A 22,391-nucleotide genomic window follows, 5' to 3' on the forward strand; every position below is an offset into this window, starting at 1 on the left:
AGTCTAAATAGCTGAAACATGCCAGATTGGGAAGGCTGCAATAATGCAATTATAACTTTATGAGAAGTCTATGGTGATTAATATGCTCGGTCTTTTCCCAAAAGCTCCTTCTTCTCTGCATTCCCTTTGCAACAGATTAGAAAATGCAGGTATGTGAGAGCATGACATGGCTTTGGGAAAGTTTCTTCCTGGACATGTATTTTGCTTACATGGAGCACTGCCGTTGATAATTGCATTAGGCCATAACTTAACTATCCATTTGAAAACAGAACCCCACTGGCCTGAGCTGAGGTTGTAAGCAAAGACAGTGCAGCTTATTGTGCTCAGTCTGAGACTCAATAAACAAAAACAACAAAAGGACATTTGCTTGTTTTCACTGTCTTTTGTTTCCAAAAGCAGCTCCCAACAAAATTATTGTAAGGCAGAATATTTCCACAGAATAGGCTGCCAGAGATGTATTATGTTTTGTTTGGCAATTTTCCAATCATTTTTTGCCACATTTTCTTACAATTTATTTATTTATATTTATTACATTTCTATACCACCCAAGAACCAATGCTTTCTGGGCCGTTCACAACCATTTAAGCATCAAATGTAAGATGATAAAATGCAATATAAATGCTTAAAACCACAGTATAAAAATAAAAATAGTAATAGCCCACAGCAAGCATTTGATTTAGACAGCTTATGCAGTGAATTTCATTAGTGCTATGTTGCATTCTGAAGATCACTTATCTTAGAGCATGAGAAGAGAGGTTATATGCCTACCTCAGGGTAGCCATAGGGTATCTCAGATCTTTCAGCACCACACCCTACTTTTACTTAAGTTGGATGACTGCAGAAGCAAACCTCTCTTCTGTTTCTACTGATTTCATGGCAACATTTTAGGTCTGTATCCGTTATCACTTACCCTGGCAGACCATCTCAAATGAATTCAACCTCTTGGTTTATGTGCATTCATGGGACTGACCGACTGACTGCCTAACAGAGCCGGAAGGGGCGGCTCTTTCACGTAAGGCTGCAGTGTGGTCCAACATGGTCATGCAAGCGATAAGCAGAATCTGGTTTTAGGAGCAAAATTCTACACTGAGAATATGTTCATTTTCATGAGCTAGTAGCTGACACAAGGAGTCTTCCTCATTTGTTCGGCCACAGTTTCTAGCCTTTCTGAGGTCTCAGGAGTTTTAGTGGTCAAGAGATGGCACCTTAATGCACTTGAATGGCTTTTCTCTGGATTCTACCTCGTTTGCCAGAAAATAGTGCTTTCCCCTTTAAACACATTGATGCACTGGAGCTACTAATCATCCACCTCTTGCCTATCTTTATTTCTTCTGTCCCAAATCATGGATGACACAGTGGATGAAAATACTGGTAAAGAATAGGTGGAAGGTACAACCTCTGCAGGGACCTGTTCAAATTATCCTGTGGACTGTCCATCCTTCATCTGCCCTTTCTTCTTTCACTACCTTGATCCCTGTCAAAGAGTACATTTTAAAAGGGGTAACCTGGATTCAGAACAAAAGTAATGCAAATGAACAAACAACCCCCCCCACAAAACCAAACACATCAAACAAACCAACCAACCAGGGGGGCTGAAAATGGGATGGGATTTTGAAAAGTAACTTACTCTAACTTCAGAATTACTGAGCAATACAAAGCATACTATGTAGCCTTAAATCTGATTGAATAATGAAGGTATAAGCAAACAAGGTATAATCCAAACAATACCATACTGGATTGTGTCCTGGCAGGGGCACTAGCAATGCTTCTGAGAGTAGATTTTTCTGCACAGAGTAGACACACACAGTCTCCACACAGCTACATCTGTGCAAACAGGCACAAAACTCTCATTCACATTAACTTTCAAGTATACATATTCGATAGATGAGATCATTTCCCTCCAGTAAACACGGAAAGAAAAGTTGATGTATTCTCACTGTAATTAGACACCCATCGACACAGAAAACTGTTTTGGTGTCTTCGAATTGTAATCTCCCCATGAAATATCAATTATACCTGACAGGCTCAGAGTGCTGGATTCCAGTTTCAATTACCCTGCCAGTATCTGTCATATCAAAAGAAAGCAAAACTTATTCGCTCTAAAGTGGGGGTGGGGGAGACATGATTTAGCCCTAAAAGTGCATCTTTTAAAAGTGGTAAGAAACAATCGTCCAAATGTTAACTTTTATTGCACACAGATGGGACTCTGAAGTTTGTGAATTGTGGGCAGCAGATAAAAGCTGCAAAAAATTAAAGCAATGGGAGAAGGTTTCTTATGAAGTTATGAGAAGTATACCCTACTGCTGCTTACAGTTAACTCTTTTCATACTGAGGGACAGATCTTCAAAGTAGTCTTACTTCTGAGGTATAATTACTTTAGAGAGAATTGAAACCAGTTCTCAAAAGAAAGCAAATGGGGGAAATTGGTGTGTCTTCACAGCTTTGGCATACTCAACCACAAACATCGGGGCAGGAAAAGGTCAGGGGGACAAAAGAATCTCCTATCACACCATTTTCCAGCTGGATGATGCTGAATCCCAGGCAGGCTACTCAGAAGTAAGTGCTAATGAGCTTAATGGGGCTTTTTTCTAAATCAGTGTGCAAGGGAGTGCAGTCTTAGTCATCTAGAATTCAGTGTAGGGTTCTAATAGCCATAATCATGTGGGTAGAGTACTAATTTTTACTGATTTATAGCACAGCCTTTCTGATGGGTTCAAGGTGGGCAACACACACATTATGCATGAAATATGTACTGTATTCTGTCCCTTAAGGGTATACAGACTATCAAGCTAGGCTCAGAGAAATGTATGGCTGAGACTTTTCTTTTTGATGGCAGCTTTTTTAGGAGAATGTGCTGCTGAGTAAACCTTACTTCTGTCCCATTTCCCCTCTTGAACATACTGTAGCTTTTCTCATGACTCCGATGCATAAGAGTTTCAGGATGGGCAGATCCACTGCAGTCCCCCAGCCAATTTCTGGTGGACAATCCACTTCCTGCCAGATAGGAACATACTAGCCCTGTATTACTGACTCTGACTGGCATGCCTTCTCCAGAAATTTTTACTGCCCTGTTTGGAGATGCAAAGAATGATAGCTGGGGCCTTCTGCGTGTAAAGCTGGTGCTCACTCTCCCAGTGAGCTATGGGCCCTATTGACTCAGTTGCTGCAGTTCCTGCAATGAATGCTGGACTAGGCAAGCCTTGTTCTGCACCATCAAGGCACTTCTTGTGTCCTGACGCAACAATCTATGCTATGAATCATTGAATATCCATTAGTTACCCTTAACTGCTAAGATGCCCCAAGTACCACCTTTACACACAGCTGTGGATTACAGGGATTCCAGTAAAAAATAAACAAGCTAGACAATGCAAGATTCATGTTAGTCTACCTCTGCTTTGTGCTGTATCCTGTTGTTACACAGGTAGGCTGGCATGTCATGGTCCACACCCCATTCAGATCAAGGATGCTTGAAGAATTCAATCCCTTCCAGTTCCAAATCAAACCTGCCTGGCCTGCATGCACATCCCTGACAATTCATGCATTTGAACTCACATTATTTATCTGGTCTTGCACTTCCTTAATGTTTTAACACAGTTCCTGCCTCATCAGAATATATGTAAAGTGTGCATTTGAGAAAATGATGCTTAGAAACGTTTATACGGAGAGTAGAGATATGTTTAGAAACACATATTTAAACTGTAAGAAAATGCAAATTTTCATGCAGGTTTTTAAAGCATTGCAGATTAATGTGGAAAGAAAACAGGGTAGAGTTTGAGGTTAAAAGATGCACAAGTGGCATGATTCTTTAGTAGCAGAGAGATCTGCAGGAGTAGGATATCAGAAGGAAAACAAAGAAAAGTGGGGTTATAAGACTTTTTAAATGACCTTCCAAATAAGGCAGCATGTTTGGACAACCCTCTATGTCACATGTTACGGATGGTTTCCCAACAAAATGCATCTTTATTATTGCCACTCCCAGCAAGCCTTTGTATAACTTGCAATTGTAGTTAGGTGACCTTGCTTAAGTTAATCTTTTCTGTTACAAATACCACCTCTTTGATTTTAATAATGAGCTAAATATGTAGTTTAGCACAAACTATGATAGAAGTTATCTTAGAAACAACTCTTCCTCACCTGTTTTACATTATCTACCACTTCTTTGCCCTGATCAGCATGCTTGAAAGGTTCAATTATTGTCAGCACCTGTTGCTCCACAAACAAATGACTCCATGTTTCTCCATGCTGGACCAACATGGCTACCTGGTTGTGACCTCCTTGGACAAAAAGGATACTGAAAATGGGCAAAGCATGTAATGTAAATTAGTGTTTGAAAAGGATCTGAAAAAATTTAATTCAACTGCCTCCCCAAGAAAGTGTCTTCTATACATATGTCAAATATGTTCAGTGGTTGAATGCTTGTTTGAGTGGAAAATGCCTTGGATTAAAACACTGGCATTTCCAGTTGAAATATCTATTGTAGCAGGGGTGAAATGAGCTTTACCTGAAATCAGTCAAGGGAGATGGTACCATGAGGGGAAATTCAGTACATAAAGTGTTTTCTGTTCAGATTAACCACACATGTATTATAATGTGACCAATACAAGAACTGCCTCAAATGCTTACATTTCTTTAGTAACCCCACCCTGAAAGTCTGATAAAAATGGGCAAATGCAACCTAATCTAAGAAGGAAGGGGTCTGCGTATCTACATTTTAGTTTAAAGGAAGTATTTCTTCAAACAGTGCATAGTTAAATGATGGAATTCATTTCCCAGATGTAGCAATGGCACTAATTTGGATGGCTTTGAGAGGAAATGGACAAATTCATGCAAACAGAGCTAAATGAGGCTACTAGACTTGATGTCTCTCTGCTACCCCAGTATCACCCAAGCATACCAGTTGCTGGGGAACATGGGTGGGAGGGTCCCATTCCACTTGTGTCCTACTTGTGGGATTTCCATGAGCAGTTGGATGGCTAATGTGTGGACAGAATGCTGGAGTAGAAGAGCCCTTAGTTTGATCCAAGACCAGCGTGGCTGTGCTGTACTTATTTTCTAAGAGTTTAAGAAGTGTGTTTCCCTTGTCGAACTTACAAAATTGCACTGTAAAAGCAATTATTGGCTAATATATATTTGGAAGGATGTGGCTCAACAGATAAAATAATGGCAGAGCTGGATGCATAACGTATTTAATGACCGTTCAAAATGATGAGAATTTTTAAAACACACACACATGCACAATCAATTTCAAAGTGTTAACAAAAAAGAAAAAGGGAAAGAAGATGACAAGCAGGCTAAAAGGTGATGTGTGTTAACATGAGCCCAAGATTGTCAAAATGTGTAAGCTGGATGGAAAGCAGGTTTGTGCAAAGCCTTTATAAACCTCCATTGCTAAGTAGAGCGCGAACGATGAAGGACACTTCAACGAAGCTGGGTTTGCACACTGTGTGTGCATGTTGTTGGTCCGAATTATTCACTCTTATTTAACTGCACTGAAAGTCTTTCATCTCCATGCTATACAATAATAGTTTCCATATGACTGGTGGCTTAGCTATAAATAAGATCAAAAGCAAAAGAAAGGATTTCATAGAAACAGGGGTGGGGGTTGAGTCAGTACGAGCAGCATTAAATCAAGAAAAATAGCAACGTTTAACAGTTTTCTTTTAATACAGAAAAGTACCACAGAGTAATAAGCAGCTTTCCAAACATCTTATTAAAAGGCATTCTGCAAGTGGCAGTCATATGCAAAATCCATTTAAATGTAACCAAAAGTGGCAAAGCAGAAGTTTGGCTTTTAAACTGGGGGGTGGGGGGGGTAGATGCCACGTCTTAAGTAGAGACAGAGACCAGCAATAAACAAATAAAAAGAAGAAAACTGATTTTTGTGCTTTGCACACTGTAAAAGGCTGCGTGGCTCTCCTCCAAACATGTCTCCATGCTCTTTCTGTTCTATTTTAAATTGGGGTGGGGAGAAGTGGCCTTGGGTAATCCAGTATTATTATTATTATTTTTTTTTTTAAGAAATCACAACATTGCTCAACTCAGACCCATGAGCTTCACGTAAAAGGGATGTTTTATTTGGCATTGCAAATCAACTCAATTGGAAGAGCCAACTTCCCAAACTCATTTTCTTATGGAGATGCAAAAATAACAGTGCTAAGCTCCATTCCCTACTGGACAAACAGATGTTAATAATCCATGGGAGGGAATGCATTTCCTTTGTGCCTACAGACAGCCAATGTGTACAGTTTTGTAATGTTTTAATACATTGGAGGAGAGGTTTTGCCCTTTGGGATGCTATCTTATGGGTAGTGCTTCCTCTGTCCTACTGTTACCACACATTTCCTCTTTCCCCCAAGTGCCTTAATTGGCTGTTCTGGCATTCTTTGTTTAATGCACAAGGTGAAACAACTGCAGTGCTTTTAAAAAGTGAAACGAACCACCATGGGGAGCAGCGGGTCGCCACTGCCAATGAAATAAAGTCAGCAATGATTTCCTTCCTAGCGAGATGATTATTCATTTTCCATACTGTTGGAATATGGAGATGTTCAGGATCCAAAAGCGACAGGATTAGAAATATTAGTGTTTTAGCTGTAACAAACGGCTTGCCAGTGAAACCCACCAAATAAAAATAAACAGTGAAATGGGTAGGCTGGATGTTCGATTCTTGAATAAAAGAAAACCTCCTTCAAGAAGCTCTTGCAGTGAGCAAGACTATCCGTCTTTCTTTCCCACTTGTTTCTAGGCACCTGTTGAATGGTGACCTCAGCGCTACACCTCAAGATTCAGACGTTTTACTAACCAGTTTTTTAAACAAAAGCCAGCTGTTTCTCATCTATGCTACAGGGGAAATAGAAATCAGGGCAGTGCTGGGGAAATGTTACCCAGAGACTTCCATTCTCCAATAACTTTCACACACCCAGCTGCACAATAGAGCCATCCATGTGTAGAAAAGTAGGGAACACTGGCTAATGCTAAATTAAAACTTGGAAACCGAATACTACTATTTTAACAATGCACCTAATTAGCTAGTTCCAAATGAATGAAGTCATTGTATTAGGATATATGTTTTAAAATGTGAAGTTTTATATAATGGCTGGATTTCTACCCTACCCCCTCCAAGCATCAACACTATCATTCCAAAATGATTTTAAGGGTATGATATAATTACACAGAATTAGTAATGCTAACTAAATTAGGGGAGCTTCAAACATTATATAAAATAATTTGCTGCAGCTCCTTTTAAAACATTTCAAGATGCTTTGTCTTGCTTTTAAAAAAGAAAACTTTTAAAAAGGTAATGTGTTGTTGATAACTGATTGTACTATTATGGTAACTCCAAATGGGCTATATTTATTTATTTAGTAAACAAGGTACCACCTTTAAATCATCTTAAGTTGGGTCCTCATTTTGATTTTTCTCCAAATGCTAAAAAACAACTGCTTTATAAGCTGGTACTTTATTTCCTAAGGGTGGAAAATTCCATGAGTTAATCTAATTTGGATGTTTACACACACCCCACAATGACCTTCATATGTATTATCATGTGAAACAAATTGACAGGGATTTAGCAGTATCACAAAAATATAGCAGGTCTGATTCAAAGCTACTCTTTCACCTATGGAATATGTCCAGCTAACAGAGGGGCTAAAATCCAGCAAACTGAGCGGGGAGTGATTTTTGCTGACTCTCTTTTTCCTGCAGCCTCTGGCATCTTTTGCTTCCCAGTTACAAGTGTGCCTCAAGCATCCAGGGCAGATTTTGGGGGGCTGCAGGGGGAATGGGTAACCAAATGTCTAGCACACCCTGTTCTTTGAACAGAAACCATCCCGCAGGGTTCTGGTCGACTCAGGCACGTTTGGGTCACTCAACAGTTGTAAATTCATTTGTGAATGAAATTGTAAAAGATGTTCCTCTTTCACAATTTCATTGCGGAAGTTACTGTGCAAATGCTTCATTATACAGCTCCCTTTTAATGCCTCCAAATAAAATCTGCAATATTTCTACAACTGTAGGAGTCACAAATCTAGATAGGTGACTATTTGATTATGACAGAAAAACCTCATCAGCAACAGCCAATATACTTATGTTTTAGAGATGGACTACAATAACATCCTCTTTCAATTTTCCTTTGATGGATTCACAAATAATAATAATGTGGTGCATTTTTGTGCCCCTAACATTTTATCTTTGGATTCCTTGAAAGCCCAGTTTTATAGCACATCCTGTGCATTATATTTAAACACACATCCCTTGCATTTTTAGGACTATAAACTTCACAAAGATGAAAAACTTCTCCTGGCTATATGGGGACACAACTTCTAAGTTGACATAAAGGCAGAAACTTCCTTTGCTCTCCTTCCTTTCTCCCAGGCCTGGTCGCTTCCCAGCATTTCCCCATCCCATGCTCCTCTTGGGGCTTAATTCGCTGCCAGGGATGTCATGAATTGGTCAAAAAAGGAATGCCCATACAAGTGAGCTTCCCTGTGGTTATTAATGACTTGGTTTGGGTTGAGCTAGGGTTGCTCATGCCCTACTATGAACAGGCCTCACTCAGTCGACAACACCAGCAGCCCCTGTTGCTACCCCCTCTCTGCCCCAAGGGGTCACACAACTTATAAAGGGGGGTAAGGAGGAGCACAGGATCACCAGCTGCTCTGCAAAGCACACTTTCCCAGCAAGGCCACTGGAACTACAAGTGTACAGTGAGAAAGTGCTGCTATTCATGATATTTTCTGCCACTGGAAGCCATGCAAAGGATCAAGTCCCCTTTAGGCCTCAGTGCATTTCCCAAGAGAAAGATAAAGTAATGAGGAAACATTACTTGACTGTCAATGGCAAAGGATCCCCGTGGCCACCTTAACACTAGGTTCTCATCACTGAGAAATTAAAAACTTCATAACAAAAATGAAAAACATCTGGCTTGCATTGCATTGCTTGGCCCAAGGACATGCAAATCAAGAAAAAGGCGCGCTTTAATATCCCCAAACTGGGATTGACAGGGTCTGAACTTGCCACTCTAATGTTTAAAGAGCTTTACTGATAGCCAACTTGTTAGGCACAATTCAAACTGCCCGTTAAGGCTTCAACCGGCAGAGCCTCGGGTAGCTGAAGGACCACCTGCCCAGTGGTTGCATCTTCACCAGACGTTTCCTTCCTGGTGCCCTCACTTTCTAAGGTTAGGTGGGTTCCCACTTGAAGCAGACTTTATTTTGATGGTCCATTTCCATGGCTTTTAGGAACCAGGTAAAATCCATTCTATCTACTCAGCAGGCCTGTCTTCCCCAGCTCAGTGCCTTCCCTCCAGATGTTTCATGCAGCACTTCCATTAACCCTGCCCATGCTAGCTGGGGGCCTACAGGCACTGTAATCTAAAAGATCTTGATATTGCCATGTTGATGGAACTTTTCAGGATCTTTTTCTGTAGTAGGCATTGAACATACTTTCCATTAACTTGATTTTACTATAGCTTTTGTAATTGATTTGTAGGTTTTTTATGCGAGTTGTATGACTGTGTTCTGATGGGTGTTTATTTGTTGGATGTTCATTTTATTTCATATTTATATTGTTTTAATAATTCTGATAAACAATCTTGGAAGCTTTGGCTGGAAGGCAGAACACCAGGCTCCATGAATGCAGTTCACTAATCCTTATTAAGTGGATGGAGATGAATGAACTGTCTGGAGGATGAACAGGCTAGTGTTTAAACCTTGTAGCAAAATAATGGAAAGAGGCAAGGGAACTAGTTATGATACTAAAATAAAACCTCCACGTGCAAAGGCAGGATAAAGCTGAATGCGTGATGAACACGCTGTCACAATCATGACTTCCTTTTAGCATTTGGTTGGCCAATGTTAAAGTCAGATGGGTTTTGGTCTAGTGGAACAATGCAACACTTCCACTGGAACTTTTTCTTAAATCCCACCTATTCCATTTTATGTACTGTAGTGGGAAAGGTAGAATCCGCATTCCTGGAAACCCAGCAGCTATAGGCAAGAGGCAAGAAGGTAAAAGAGATCTGTGTTTCTGGGAACCAGTGAGCTGCTTTCTTTCAGATAAAACTGCCATTAGGCCCAAGATATATGCACAAGCCCTTGGCTGGTAATTAGTCCTGCAGTTCTCTGAATAGCCTTGGAAGTAGATGTGAGTTAAAGCTTTGTTAAAACAAGAACGAGGCATAATCTAATGATCTCTTTGAAATCCCAGAAGTGACTCCACTAGTTAGGTTAAAAGATTTTCTTTACATGCCTACTGTACCGCAGTCTGTCATTTCTTCATGTTATGAAGACAGAACCATTCATATACATGACACATTTTAGAGTTTCATTAAAAAAAAAAGGACCCCACACCAAAGAGCCTGAAATCAAAGTTTGGGGAGTGGAGTAATTTTCTTAACCTAACAGTCCCATGTGGGCTAATTCCTGCCCCCCCCCATTTTTCATTTCATTTCGCCATGGGGGCTGTCATCTCATGATGGGTACCTGTGGACTCCATTACCGCGTGGCTCCTGTAGGTGGCCAGCTTATTTTAGTTTGCTGTGCCATGCCAATCCAGGAGGTGTGGGTTGCAGGAATGGGCAGCCATTGTCAAATAATCCATGAACTGCTGGTGGGTCATTGCTCACTCCTAACAAGCCCTTGCGTGGGTTCACACCACATAACAAACCACAATCTGTTGAGCACCTTCATGTTCCTATAGGCTCCTGGCATGACACAGCAGTCCCTGCAGCTCAAATACGACATGGTGGGCTACTCCGTCATGCGAACCATGCAAGTGGAACAGGCAGCAGAGGGGAAAAAAAACAGGATCACAAAGGAGGATGCAAGGAGGCCCAGTTATCATATACAAAGGCTTGACTGGAGTTGAGATTGTCCTTGAAGACCGGGATTAAGGTGGAAGCCAACAATTTGGGAGTGGAAGACAGCTTGAGCAATGAATGGTTCACGTCCCCTTGCACCTTATGGGGCTGCAGAGGGAGGTTTGCTATCTTGGTCATTTCTCCCTCCAACTGCAGCACTGCAAAGGCAGCCCTCAAAATGCAGTAAGCTTCCCTGGCCCTCTGGCAACATTTTCGGGAGGTATGAGGGGGCTACAGGTGGATAAGGAAAAGATGTTGTGTAAGCTTATTTTCTGCTTGCACCACGTTGGATATCAGTCAGAAATTTAGGGGGCTAAGTTGATGAAAAGATGAATTTTGAAGATGACCCCAGAGGAAGGAAAGAGAACATTGCATACATGCATTTTTCACTGTTATTAATCTTTTTATTATCACGAATCTCATTGTTTTTGCTATTCAGCAGTAAAATTAATACTAGGGATGTGCTGGCTATTTGATAAGAAAGGCTTCCTGGAAATCAACTCACACTCTGGACAAACTCTCAAATGACTTTCAACATACTTCCATCCCTTTTGCCCCCACAACAAAAAGGTACAAAGCTGACAAAGGAAGGTGTATAGTGGGGCAAGGAAACTCCCACCAGCACATTCTCAACAAGTTTCCGGTCCATACCTCCCACTGCTACTTTATTTACTGCAGCTGGCCAAAGTTTTATAGCCTGTTTCGTGTATTAAAATTCAAATGTGGAAAACATTACCAGTGTCCTCCTTGATTTTTTTTTACCCCCCCCCCCCAACTTCCTTTTCAGTGTGGAATGTATCAAATGGTCAAAGGCTAACTTAAGACTGACTCTACTCAAAAACTATTTCCTTTGTTCTTGTGTTTTTACTTCAAAATTCAGACCAGTTTTCCAGAAAGAAAATAGCAGCCCTGATGCCTTCTTACAAGTTATAGTCGCAGACAGTGAACTGTGTCGCCTGTAAACTCCCAGGAGCTGGTGTTTTTTCCAGCAAGGAAAAAGCAAGAGTGACACACGCAAAACCTTTCATGGGTAGGGGACTTTGTGTGTGCATCTGTGTGCGCATCTCCGAAATTGTCCGTCACTGAAATTTCTCTTTAAATGTGCTTTGTTCTCATGATCCATTTATTGTTTTCTGGACTTCACATAAACAAGAACTTGAGATCAATGGTAAAAGCAACCAAGTTTCAGGCATTATGTGTTGCTTAATCACAATCTGGTAATCAAAGCAAACAAACATCCAGAAAGTGGAAAGCCAGTACTGTCTCACTGCAGAAACCCCCAGTCAAGGGTCATCGAGAACTGTATGTGGAGCTGACACTTCTAGGGTTCTTCCCCACTCCCTGCCCAAGTCTCTCCTCGGCTACATCTGGCATATAAGAGGGAAGTACATATTTATGGAACAACTCTCTCTGAAGTGATGCCCTGGGTGCATGCTGCATCAGTTTAACATATGCAAAGGGGGAAAAAAACCCTTCCAAGGGAGGGGAGACATCCTTTTCCCTTGATTGAGAGCAGATACAGAGGAATAGTTGCAAATCACAGATCTGGATTTTAATAGAGCCAGGTTGCTTCATTAAAAGCAGTACTGTTTAAACATGACGTGGTGTGTGTGTGCACAGAATCACCCAAACCTTAAGCTTCCATGTATCCTGGGAGATACATAATGTATCACCTGAGGGTAAGCTAAATTACAATCCACAGTATGTTTCTGTGAATTCTCAGCAACTGCTATACAGAAACAAAATCGTGCCTGTTTCAGGTTTATTGGGAAAACAGGGAGAGGGGATATGGAAAAAGCATCCTTCAACCTTCTGAGTCTAGTGGGCAGTTTACTTCCAGAAAACGTTTATGCCGTTATCTATAAACACCAGTGGTCCACTTCTAGGCTATAATAATGTAGTGTTCAAAACACGATTGCTTTTAACTTTAGTTTTAAGAGGTGATCTCAGTAAGCTCCTGCGTGTAAATGGTCCTTCTCCCCCCATTTTTAATAACAAACAAAACTCACTGGTAATAACTGCTATAAATTCAGTGCCTTTCATCTTGGTATGAATTGGGAGTCTGGCTAAATGGAGAAATACTGATTTGTGACCATTAAACCTGGGCTAAAAGCAAGGACACCTGGCCCAAATCCCTCATTTTCAAAGGAAAACTCACTGCATGCTGGAATAACCGGGCAGGCTCAATGTAGTGTATTTGCTGCAGCATTCCCACTACAATTCCTTCCAGAGATGCTCCTGGTGTCTTCCATCATCTCCCTCCCAGTTGTGCTAAATGCTAATGGCAACTCCATAAGCCAGTGCATGTGTGTGTGTATGAATACCTAGCCAGAGTGATAGATCAAACTGGTCCCTCCTGTACCATCAACTCAGCCGGCTTTCCACTTCGACCACGTTTTGTTTTGTTGTTTAGGATTCTCTCAGCACACATGTCAAGTGACATGGAACACATGCAAATTCCGTATGACTAAATGCAGGTCAAAAAACAGAAGAGAGTGTAAAGCGGCCATTTGGAGATTTCATCTCAAAGTGGTAAGATCTACATTGTGCTGTCTCACTAGCCATCAACCGTAGTGCAAAGTGTCCTGTGCCCAGAGGATCAATGTCTGGAACAGATAGTGTCAAGCATGTTATGAATACCAGATCAACGGACATGTCTACTCAGAAGTAACCTCCATTGAGATCAAAATGACTTACTTCTAGATAAATGTGTGTAAGACTGCCACCTACATTGCTTTAAGAAAATAAGCACATGTGGATCCAAAATATGAAACCTGCAGATCTGTAGCAGAGAAGTGTAAGCAGAGGGTGGGATTTTCTGATCCTATTCAGAAAAATAGATGCAGAACACTGACTGAATCTATTCCTCTTCAAGGGCTCTAATCTTTCTCCTGGTGAAGTATTCTGGGCCTTAACGGACCCTATCTCTGATGTCTTTGCTCTATCAAAGCTAGGAAAGTTTTTTCTTCAGCACGACTACAAACAACTTGTACTATGGTTTTGAGAAGTGGGTATGGCCAAATATTGAAAATGTAAGATCCATCTTATTTATTTATTTATTTATTTATTTATTTATTTTCAAACATTCATCACACAAGGTATCCTTGTGTGATGAATGAAATCCTAAATAGATATTGATGAGATATGGAAGAAAATTACTCTGTCATGCTAAGCTTTCTGGTGCATGCTGGGAATTCTAGGCCTTTTCCCACCTAAATTTACATAGGATTGCATCATTACTCAATTTGGACGTCAAAGATCTAAGTGTGGGCTGATCTGAAACTTTTCATCAGAAACCTGTGCTTGTAATTCTTTCTCCCAGAGGAAGCCAAGCCTCCAGGATAACATTTATACATCTAAAGATGCAAAATATGACTATTGGAACTTTCACTCCTTTATTCCTTGAGTCATACCACGCTTCTTCCCTTGGATTTGGACATGGGAAAGCCTATTAATGACATTTTGGCTTTTTTACTGTAAACGTAACAATTTAATCATAAGGAGAGCTTTGATAAGTGTATGACTGCCGGTTTTGTTTTTGTCAGTAATTGCACTGCAATTTTATATCTGATTTCAATTACAGTTGGAATCACCAGGTATACTGGAGTTTGTTTGGCTGCCATTCACAGTTGGTGAACTAATTGTTGTATGCTGTAATGGTCAATTGGGTAAGCGATAAACCAGAACTTGTCTTGACAAACACTAGAATGTTTGGCACCATCTTTGTGAAATGTCCATACTGTAAAGAGAAAATGGTTGCAACTAGTTTAGTCCCATCTCCTTAAACGTTTTTATACTGATTGACTGCCACCATCATTAAGTTAATATCTATTATCATTTCTAATTTCTTGTGATTATTTAGGCCAAGGTTCCATACATTCAACCTGATTATTTCAAATAATACAGTGCAAAGATGACACAGAAATCTACAACTTAAGAAATTATTATCAATGTAAGCAAACACAGAATGTGAGTCTAAGGCAGGAATTTGTTAAGTGGGAAGTGATTCCTGGCTTGAGAAAGTTAAGTTGCTTTTCCTATCATTATGGTTAGCGATGTGTGAAGAATCCTAAAGGGAACTGAAAGTACAACAGATTTCCATAATCTGCTCCCCCCTTCTGGATTGGATGCATTCTGGATTGCTCTTACTTTGAAGAAAGTGCTTATTAGTATTATTTGAAATGCATGCTGTACCTGAACAGAATAAAATCTGTTACAGAGTATTTCTATCTGAAAATTCCACAAAATATAGTATTGAAAACAGATAGTCATACTGTCTGAAAGAATATTTAAGAAATCCAGACTGGAAGAGGTAAAATGGATGCTGCTTCATATTCTTGTTACCATGTTTTAAGATTGCTTCAAAGACTTTCTGTTTTAAGAAGGCCTATCATGGGTTTGAGTCACAATAATATAAAGGAGTAAAGTATTCTAGTTGATTTGACAAAGTAAAAAAAATGCAGCATGGAGATTATTCTCCTTTCTTTCTAATCCAAAGAAGTTAATTTTGTCTTAAGAAACTGAGTAAAGATAGAAAATTTTGTCTTAAGAAACTGAGTAAAGATAGAAAGAAGAGGGGAGAGTGTATTTTGGATGCTTGCTTATAACAAATGTATGCTCCACACCGCATAGGTGCTGTGGAACTTTTTGAATGGTAGCCTAGCCACACAGAAACTGATTTTGTGTGAGTAGTTCCTGGTATGCCTTGTAGCTGGGCTGATGTTTCAAACATCCATGCTTGTGGAAAAGGGTTGCCCATGGAACCAGCAGCTTGGCTGATTTAAAATCTTTGGCTATACAGTTCCTGGAACTGTAGATAAGCACAATCCATGGTCTTTCCTTCCAAAGACTACTGCTCGGCAAATAAGGAAGAAGATTTTATCTAAAGCTCAACCATAGTGCCATTGACTCCTTATGTCTGCACAGATGTACGTCTAACTTTCAGTAGAAGGAAGTGGCAATAGCACTCAGAAGAGAAGAGAGAGCAGGACTGAATTCTGATCCTGCCAGAGATCCGGAAGACTGAAGGTCAGTTCCTGTTCTTGATCTGGTCTAGAAGGAAGGAAGGGGCATGGACCAACCCCCTTCCCAATGCAATTACTGTTTTTAACAGCATCTGTAATCAGCAGCACCGAGTTATCCAGGCTGCACCCCAGTGTCCTGGTAGCCATAGCAAGCAGAGGCTTCAGGAAAACCCACCAACTCAGTACAAAAGTCTGGGCTTCTACTAAAACAATATTGCTTTTAGAAATACCTCCATTGTGATTAAGTTGCAGTTTTCCCATCCTAAGTTCTTACTGTCCATAGGAAAAATATACTTTAGCCAAAAATATCACTGTGAAAATAGACTTTTTGCAAACATTGATGCAACAGAATAGCAGCCTCTTGCCAATCAGAGATCATAAGCATGACCAGAAACCATTTGGAAAGCACTGTTTTCACACAGAAATAAATATATACAATATAAAAGCAATATATGCCTTCTTAACATATACAGAGAAGGGATAATAAGTGTCTGAGTAAATGTTTTAAAAGCAACATCTTGTACTACAAGTGGAATGTTATGTAAGTTTAGACAGAAAAAAGGCCTACAATTCCCAGTGGCTGGGGGATGCTGGGAACTGTAGGCCTTTTTCTGTCTAAACATATGTCCCTAGCTATATTAACCCAAACTGCTTTAGATACCACGTATTTTTTGAGTGAATCATTTACTCCCCACTAAAAGCCTGGATACACAGCCCAACAATCCAAACTGCTCCATGTAAAAGTCTAACAGTGTAGCATTTAATCTTTACAGCTTACCATTAGCGAATGTCTATTGGCCGAGAGAAGACCGGTCCCATATCCTGATCCAAGACCTCCCATTGCTCCATTGTGAGAGGGCCCTATTAAGCCATGCATGTCGCTATGACTACTGGGCATAGCAGTTGAAGGCCCCACTGCATGGTTCCGGAGAACATGAATAGCATCATCCAGTCTTTCCAAGCGGTCCTCAATCCGGCTTTGCTGTTTGTGAAAAACAAATCAAGAGAAGCATCAGCAAATATGAAGTGCCCTTTAACGTCTGAGACAAAGCTAGTCAACGTTATGAATTGTACATTTAGCACCTATATTTGCTATGCGCCATACAGGGGAAGGGGAAGAAGTTTACTTCCGGGGGTGGGGGGGACTGCTTCTGCATCTATATTTATGTTACGGACACCACTCTGGTTTTTGTTTTCTTTTGTCACCTCACAGCAAATTGTAACATCTTATATGAAACAATGAGACTCGAACTAGCATTTTAAGAAAATAGGAAAGTTCTGTTCACAAAAAAAACAGCTTTCATTTTCATGGGCAAAACAGGTTCATTGATTCCTCATGAACATAACCTCTACAGTACATATGTTGCTCTCTGATTTTGAAACATGTTCCATCGCTTTGAAATATCAAATGGCTCTGACATTTTAAACTATTTAAAGACACTGAACTGCAATCCAGAACTTTTATTCCTGATAGACCTATTCAAGTCAAGTGAAAGTTAGTGGGTTGTGTGCTGTGACCTATTGCAGGCTTTGTTAGAGTATATTATTCCTTTAGAATCAAAAGAAATCTGAGGCAGCTATTCATGTCCACAGTTTTGCCTTCTTCCCCATAGTACATGTACCCAAATAGCTTTCAGAACATTAGCACAAGTTAAACAGGTTTACTTCACATAAACAAGTCTACGAATTATGCAGCCAGTATTAGAGTAACACACACACTCACACAAACACACAAAACAAACAAACTCATGTGATAAACTGTGTAATTCAGCCTTGTCTGCAACACAAACAAATCCCCTCATGTGCTTTTGAGAAGCCTCCCTCGCTACCACTGCGTTTTCTCACTGTTTAAACCCAGTAAGGGTAGTGGCATTGATTCTGAAGAAATTTAATGTCCGCTTCAATGGGCTACTTCATTAAAAAGAAAGAAAGAGAAGAAAAGGAAAAGAAAGAAAAAAGGAGTTACTTAAATTGACAAATGAAGTACAGCTATGTATTCGTCAGTCTACATTCCACCAAGGAATCTTTGTTCTACAGTTCCCAAGAATGCTTCTGAAGTAAACTATATTACTGCAGCCAGAGGGAAACTGTATCAGATAGTTTGGACATTAACTCCCATCAGCCCCAGCAGCCAGCATGGCTAATCATCTGAAATGCTGGGAGTCGTGGCACAAAATATCTGGGAGTACCAGCTGGGGAAGGCTGATTTAGCACAAACTATTTCATGCACAGCTTTATTACCATTATCTTCATTATTATTAATCATGTTTCTATACTGCGCATAGCCAATGCTCTCTGAACCTGTTTGAGCCTAATGGGGTTTTCTGATGCCCCACCTCAATGGGAACAGCACATCCTTTCCCCTCTCTCAAGTTCATTTACAATATTCAACTAATACTGAATAATATTAGCTGGGGGTGTAATACAGCTAATACAGTGGTACCTCGGCGCATGAACGCCTTGGTTCACGAACAAATGGTCACACACAAAAATTTCATGAAAATTTTGATGTGGGTCGCAAACTCTGCACTGGGTGGTGACCAAGATCGCAGCTGTCTTCCCCCCCCCCCCGCCCCAGTGGACAGATGGCCACGATCGCAGTTGCTTTTGTGCAGGGAAGGCGTGTGTGATCAGAGGCACACTCCTGCAGGAAAGACGGGCGCACTCTCGGCCATCCCGCCCCCCAACCACCATGATTGCACCCAGCTTCCCACCCCACCCCTGAGATGGCCACGATCGTGCTGGGGGCGGGGGGGGGAGATGGCCGAGATTGCGCCCATCTCTCCCTCCCCCAGCGCACCATTTGCGCCCATCTCTTCCTCCCCTAGTGCGCCCGTGATCACGCCCGTCCCCCCCCCAACCGCCCCAGCATGCCGGGATGACGGGCACCTGCAGGGATGACAGGCGCGACCTTGGTCATGCTGGGGGCGGTGGGAAGAAGGCCGCGATCTTTGTTGTTGTCCCTTTGCTTCACATTTTTCTGATTTAAAAAATGGTTACAGAACGGATTAACCTTATTTACACTGAACCTTATGGGGAAATCGGATTTGACTCACGACCAATCTGGGTCACGACCAGAGTCCTGGAACGGATTAAGTTCGTGAGCCAAGGTCCCACTGTACCATTTTTAAACTTATGTTTTGGCAATGCTTCTTTTTGGGAGGAAGTTATCACACAGGTAAATCTTGTACTGGAACAATCTTTAATATTCATCACTGTTGTAGTCACTCTTAAATTATTCACCTGATTTGTGAAACTTAACAAATGGTCAAAATAAACAGATTCTCCTCACCCTTTTGATAACTAAAGGCTGATATTACAACTTGCTTCCTCTAATGCAATATATTGAAGACCTGTCGTGCAATGGATTGAGGACAATTATCAATATGTGAATGGGTGGAACACAGATGTGACCTTCAAATGGATGCTTATTTGGGTGTTTGGCCCACTTCTGTTGAACCTTGTGTATAACTGCTAGAAAATAGTATGTACTTCATACATATCTGCTATGGATATTAATTTTTAAAGTAAGTTTGTAGGTGCCTGTGGGTGCCACATTGTCAAACCCTTGACAGATGCCACAGGAGGTGGCCACTGGTGCCATGGTGCCTGGGATCCCCATTATAAATTTTCCAGAAACTATATGGGGATAAAGCCAATTTCAAGCTACCATCACTAAGTGTGTGAGGGGGAGTTGGAGGATTCTGGGATCTAGAATTTATACCACTGCTGCTTGTGTTGAGTTAAACATGTTGGTTACCATCACATGTTCTGAAAGCTGAAGTTATGTAGGCTCAATGGGCATGAGTAGATGTTTCTCAGGGCATCTTCTTCTCAAACAGACGTGCAAAATCACTGGCTGGCAGAAAGTGGTTTATGTTGATTTACCTTGAGTCAGATGTACTGTGGAACTACTGATTCTAAAGATGATCACAGCAACACACTTGCTAATAGTCTCAGAAATTCCTCATGACAGTGGCATTGTATTTTTTAAGGGCCATGTGTTGTGATCCAAACCATTCCTGAGTGAAGCAAAATTCTGATGCAGGAAGTCCTCACACAGCCTCTGTTTCTTCAGCTGAGGATATATTTACTTATTTATATTTTTACAGTCAGTGATGGAGTGCTGAAAGTATACTTACGAGGTGGTCCAATTATAAAAACTCATGAAGATTTCTTGTTTATTTATGCATAATATGCTTTTGGCTAACTACTCTTCTCATTTCTACCATTTAAATAAAGCCCTTTTTTATCATTCTCTCTTGAAATTTTCCAATTCGAACATCCATGGATTTCACTTTCTTATACAAGCATAACCTTAACACAGAGTAAGGTTTGTTTTACATAATGTCAGCCTGCTCTTTATCTTCTTGGCATTTTTTTCTTTTCTGATGTTCACCTCTGTTTTCAGTATTCCGCCCCATCTTCTACATCTAATTCTGCATTTACTATTAGTTACTTGAGCATAGATTACGAACATGGTAAGATATTTCATGATTTATGGGTGGACCCCTGCTTCTATCAAGTTTGGAAACAGTAGGAAAGAATGTCAAAATCCAAGGATGTTGCAATGAGCAGCAAAGGAAAACCTGTGTTAGAAGAGGGGTTGAGGAAAGGAAGAAGCAGACAGCAATAAAATACTAACACCAAGGAGGTCACCAGTCAAAAACATACCAAAGAGTGTAAGGGACCTTCATAATTGGGAGATGATGACGCTTGCCCTCCATTTCTAGACCAAACAGCTGTGCCTGCTAATAGTAAAATGGGAGTTACTATTGGAACTATGCAAACAAAATGCCTTTTCAAACATTCTGGATAGCACTGCAGACATCTGACATACAGAACAGACTTGTGGAGATCTTTCAGAACATACGTGTATTAAGGAAAAAAAAAAACCTTTGCAATAACACCTATTGTCCACAGCCACCAAGTTCCCCCATGCTACTTGCTAATGAACAAGTTTCCATTGATTTGGGAGCAGTGCCTACTAAAGCCGCATCAGAAAGAGAGGGGTTACCATGGGAAGCAGGCACCAGTCTTTTAAGAAGTACTATGGGAACTGCTATACTATGCCGACTTCTAACCAGAGCAGAAGACAGTGTTAGTGTTCATTAATGCTATTACAAATCATCAAACCCTGCAGGTTTTTTAAAATGAAACATTACTTTGTAAAGAACGAATAAAATAAATCCTGATGATCCATACATTCCATTTATTTCAATTCAATCAGCTGAAGGAAAGGTTCCTAGTGGATTGTGCCTGTTTGTGTTTTAATACTTGTACTTGAAACCAGTGGCTTTTACCAGTATGGAAAAGGTTTCTTTTGGTTTAAATTCTATTTAGTCAGTCAACCCTCTTCCTCCTTTTACTGCTCTTAAAAGGGTGAAATGCAAAAGGGTCAACAGTGAATGCATTAGTTTTCTAATGAAGGCACAAATCAAATGTTGTTTTGGGAAGTCTCTGCTTGCAGAATGTGCTCATGAAGTATAATAACCTGGATATTTGCAATGTCACTTCCCTCCTGGATGACACAACTGGTCCTCCAATTCTGCATAATAGTAGAACAGCATCTTGTTTTCTAGGCTATCTATCTTGCCATGTTTCTGAAGTCCAAATTAAGGTTTATTTTTTCAAACATCCACAAGATATTTCTAGATCTTTGTCTTTCTGAAATATTAATCACAATTTGACATTCTTAAGAGAGAGATGGTCAACTTTTACCAAAATCAAGATTTTATTTTTAGCTCTTGTTTTTTAATTTGCTGCTGGATATATTATGATTGCTACTAGATATATTAATGGCTCAACCTACTAAGGCTTTGGGACATGCCTGATCATTAATTTTATTCAGGCTGCTAAATTCTCTTGATTGTGATATTTTTCAATTCATCCATTCATCAGTCATCTGCCAAATGATTTACTGGATGAAATTTAAATGCTTTATATATTCTAGCTCTGCCTTCAACTTTATGTGTAATTCCTTACACTGACATGACAGGGATTGATTGTATTCTTCCTCTAAGCATTTGCTGGATTTGCAGAATGTTGTGTTTTGGTGGCTTGTTCAAGAGTGGAGAGGCAGCATACGAACCATTATGACTATGGTGCCCTTCAGATGTGATTGGCTTGCAATATCCATCTCCCCTCTTCATTGGAAGGGCCACTCATGCCCATGACTGATAGAAGATGCATTCCAACAATATCTGGAGAGCCGCATACTGCTCAATGCCACTGCCCTAAACTCTTACTTGAGACATCTGCAGACTATCTATAATCTAGAACTGAGGAACCAAGATCTTCTGAATCATGTGTCCATGACTTGTCAGTGCTGTCATATTGCCTTTGCAGAGCAATGTGACTGGCCTCACAAGAAGTGAATAATGGAAAAGTGGTTCTTGCATTGCAAGTAAACACCGCATTTCACTTGTTCATTTGGTTTTCTCTGAAATGAAGGGATATTGGCTGGGAATCGGACTTAGTTCTGCACAGTATAGACCCCCTGGCATCCATGG

At 40.5% G+C, this 22,391-nt stretch overlaps 1 protein-coding gene across 18 annotated transcripts in view; it reads right to left on the bottom strand.

Moving 5' to 3' along the window:
- The window catches only part of TCF4 (transcription factor 4), a 400,625-nt gene that overhangs the window by 22,683 nt on the left and 355,551 nt on the right, over positions 1-22,391 (bottom strand). For 13 of the 18 annotated variants that reach the window (XM_044431384.1, XM_044431382.1, XM_044431383.1 and 10 more), the window contains 2 exons: positions 20,554-20,630; positions 16,658-16,861 (listed from right to left, as the gene is read on the bottom strand). In XM_044431384.1, the coding sequence (XP_044287319.1) occupies positions 16,658-16,861; positions 20,554-20,630 (281 nt within the window). The remainder of the gene's footprint in view (positions 1-16,657; positions 16,862-20,553; positions 20,631-22,391) is intronic. The other 5 variants (XM_044431381.1, XM_044431379.1, XM_044431395.1 and 2 more) reach the window with 2 other exon arrangements.

Source organism: Varanus komodoensis, unplaced genomic scaffold (genome assembly GCF_004798865.1).
Source record: "Varanus komodoensis strain SLA01 unplaced genomic scaffold, ASM479886v1 scaffold22, whole genome shotgun sequence".
Taxonomy (NCBI): domain Eukaryota; kingdom Metazoa; phylum Chordata; class Lepidosauria; order Squamata; family Varanidae; genus Varanus; species Varanus komodoensis.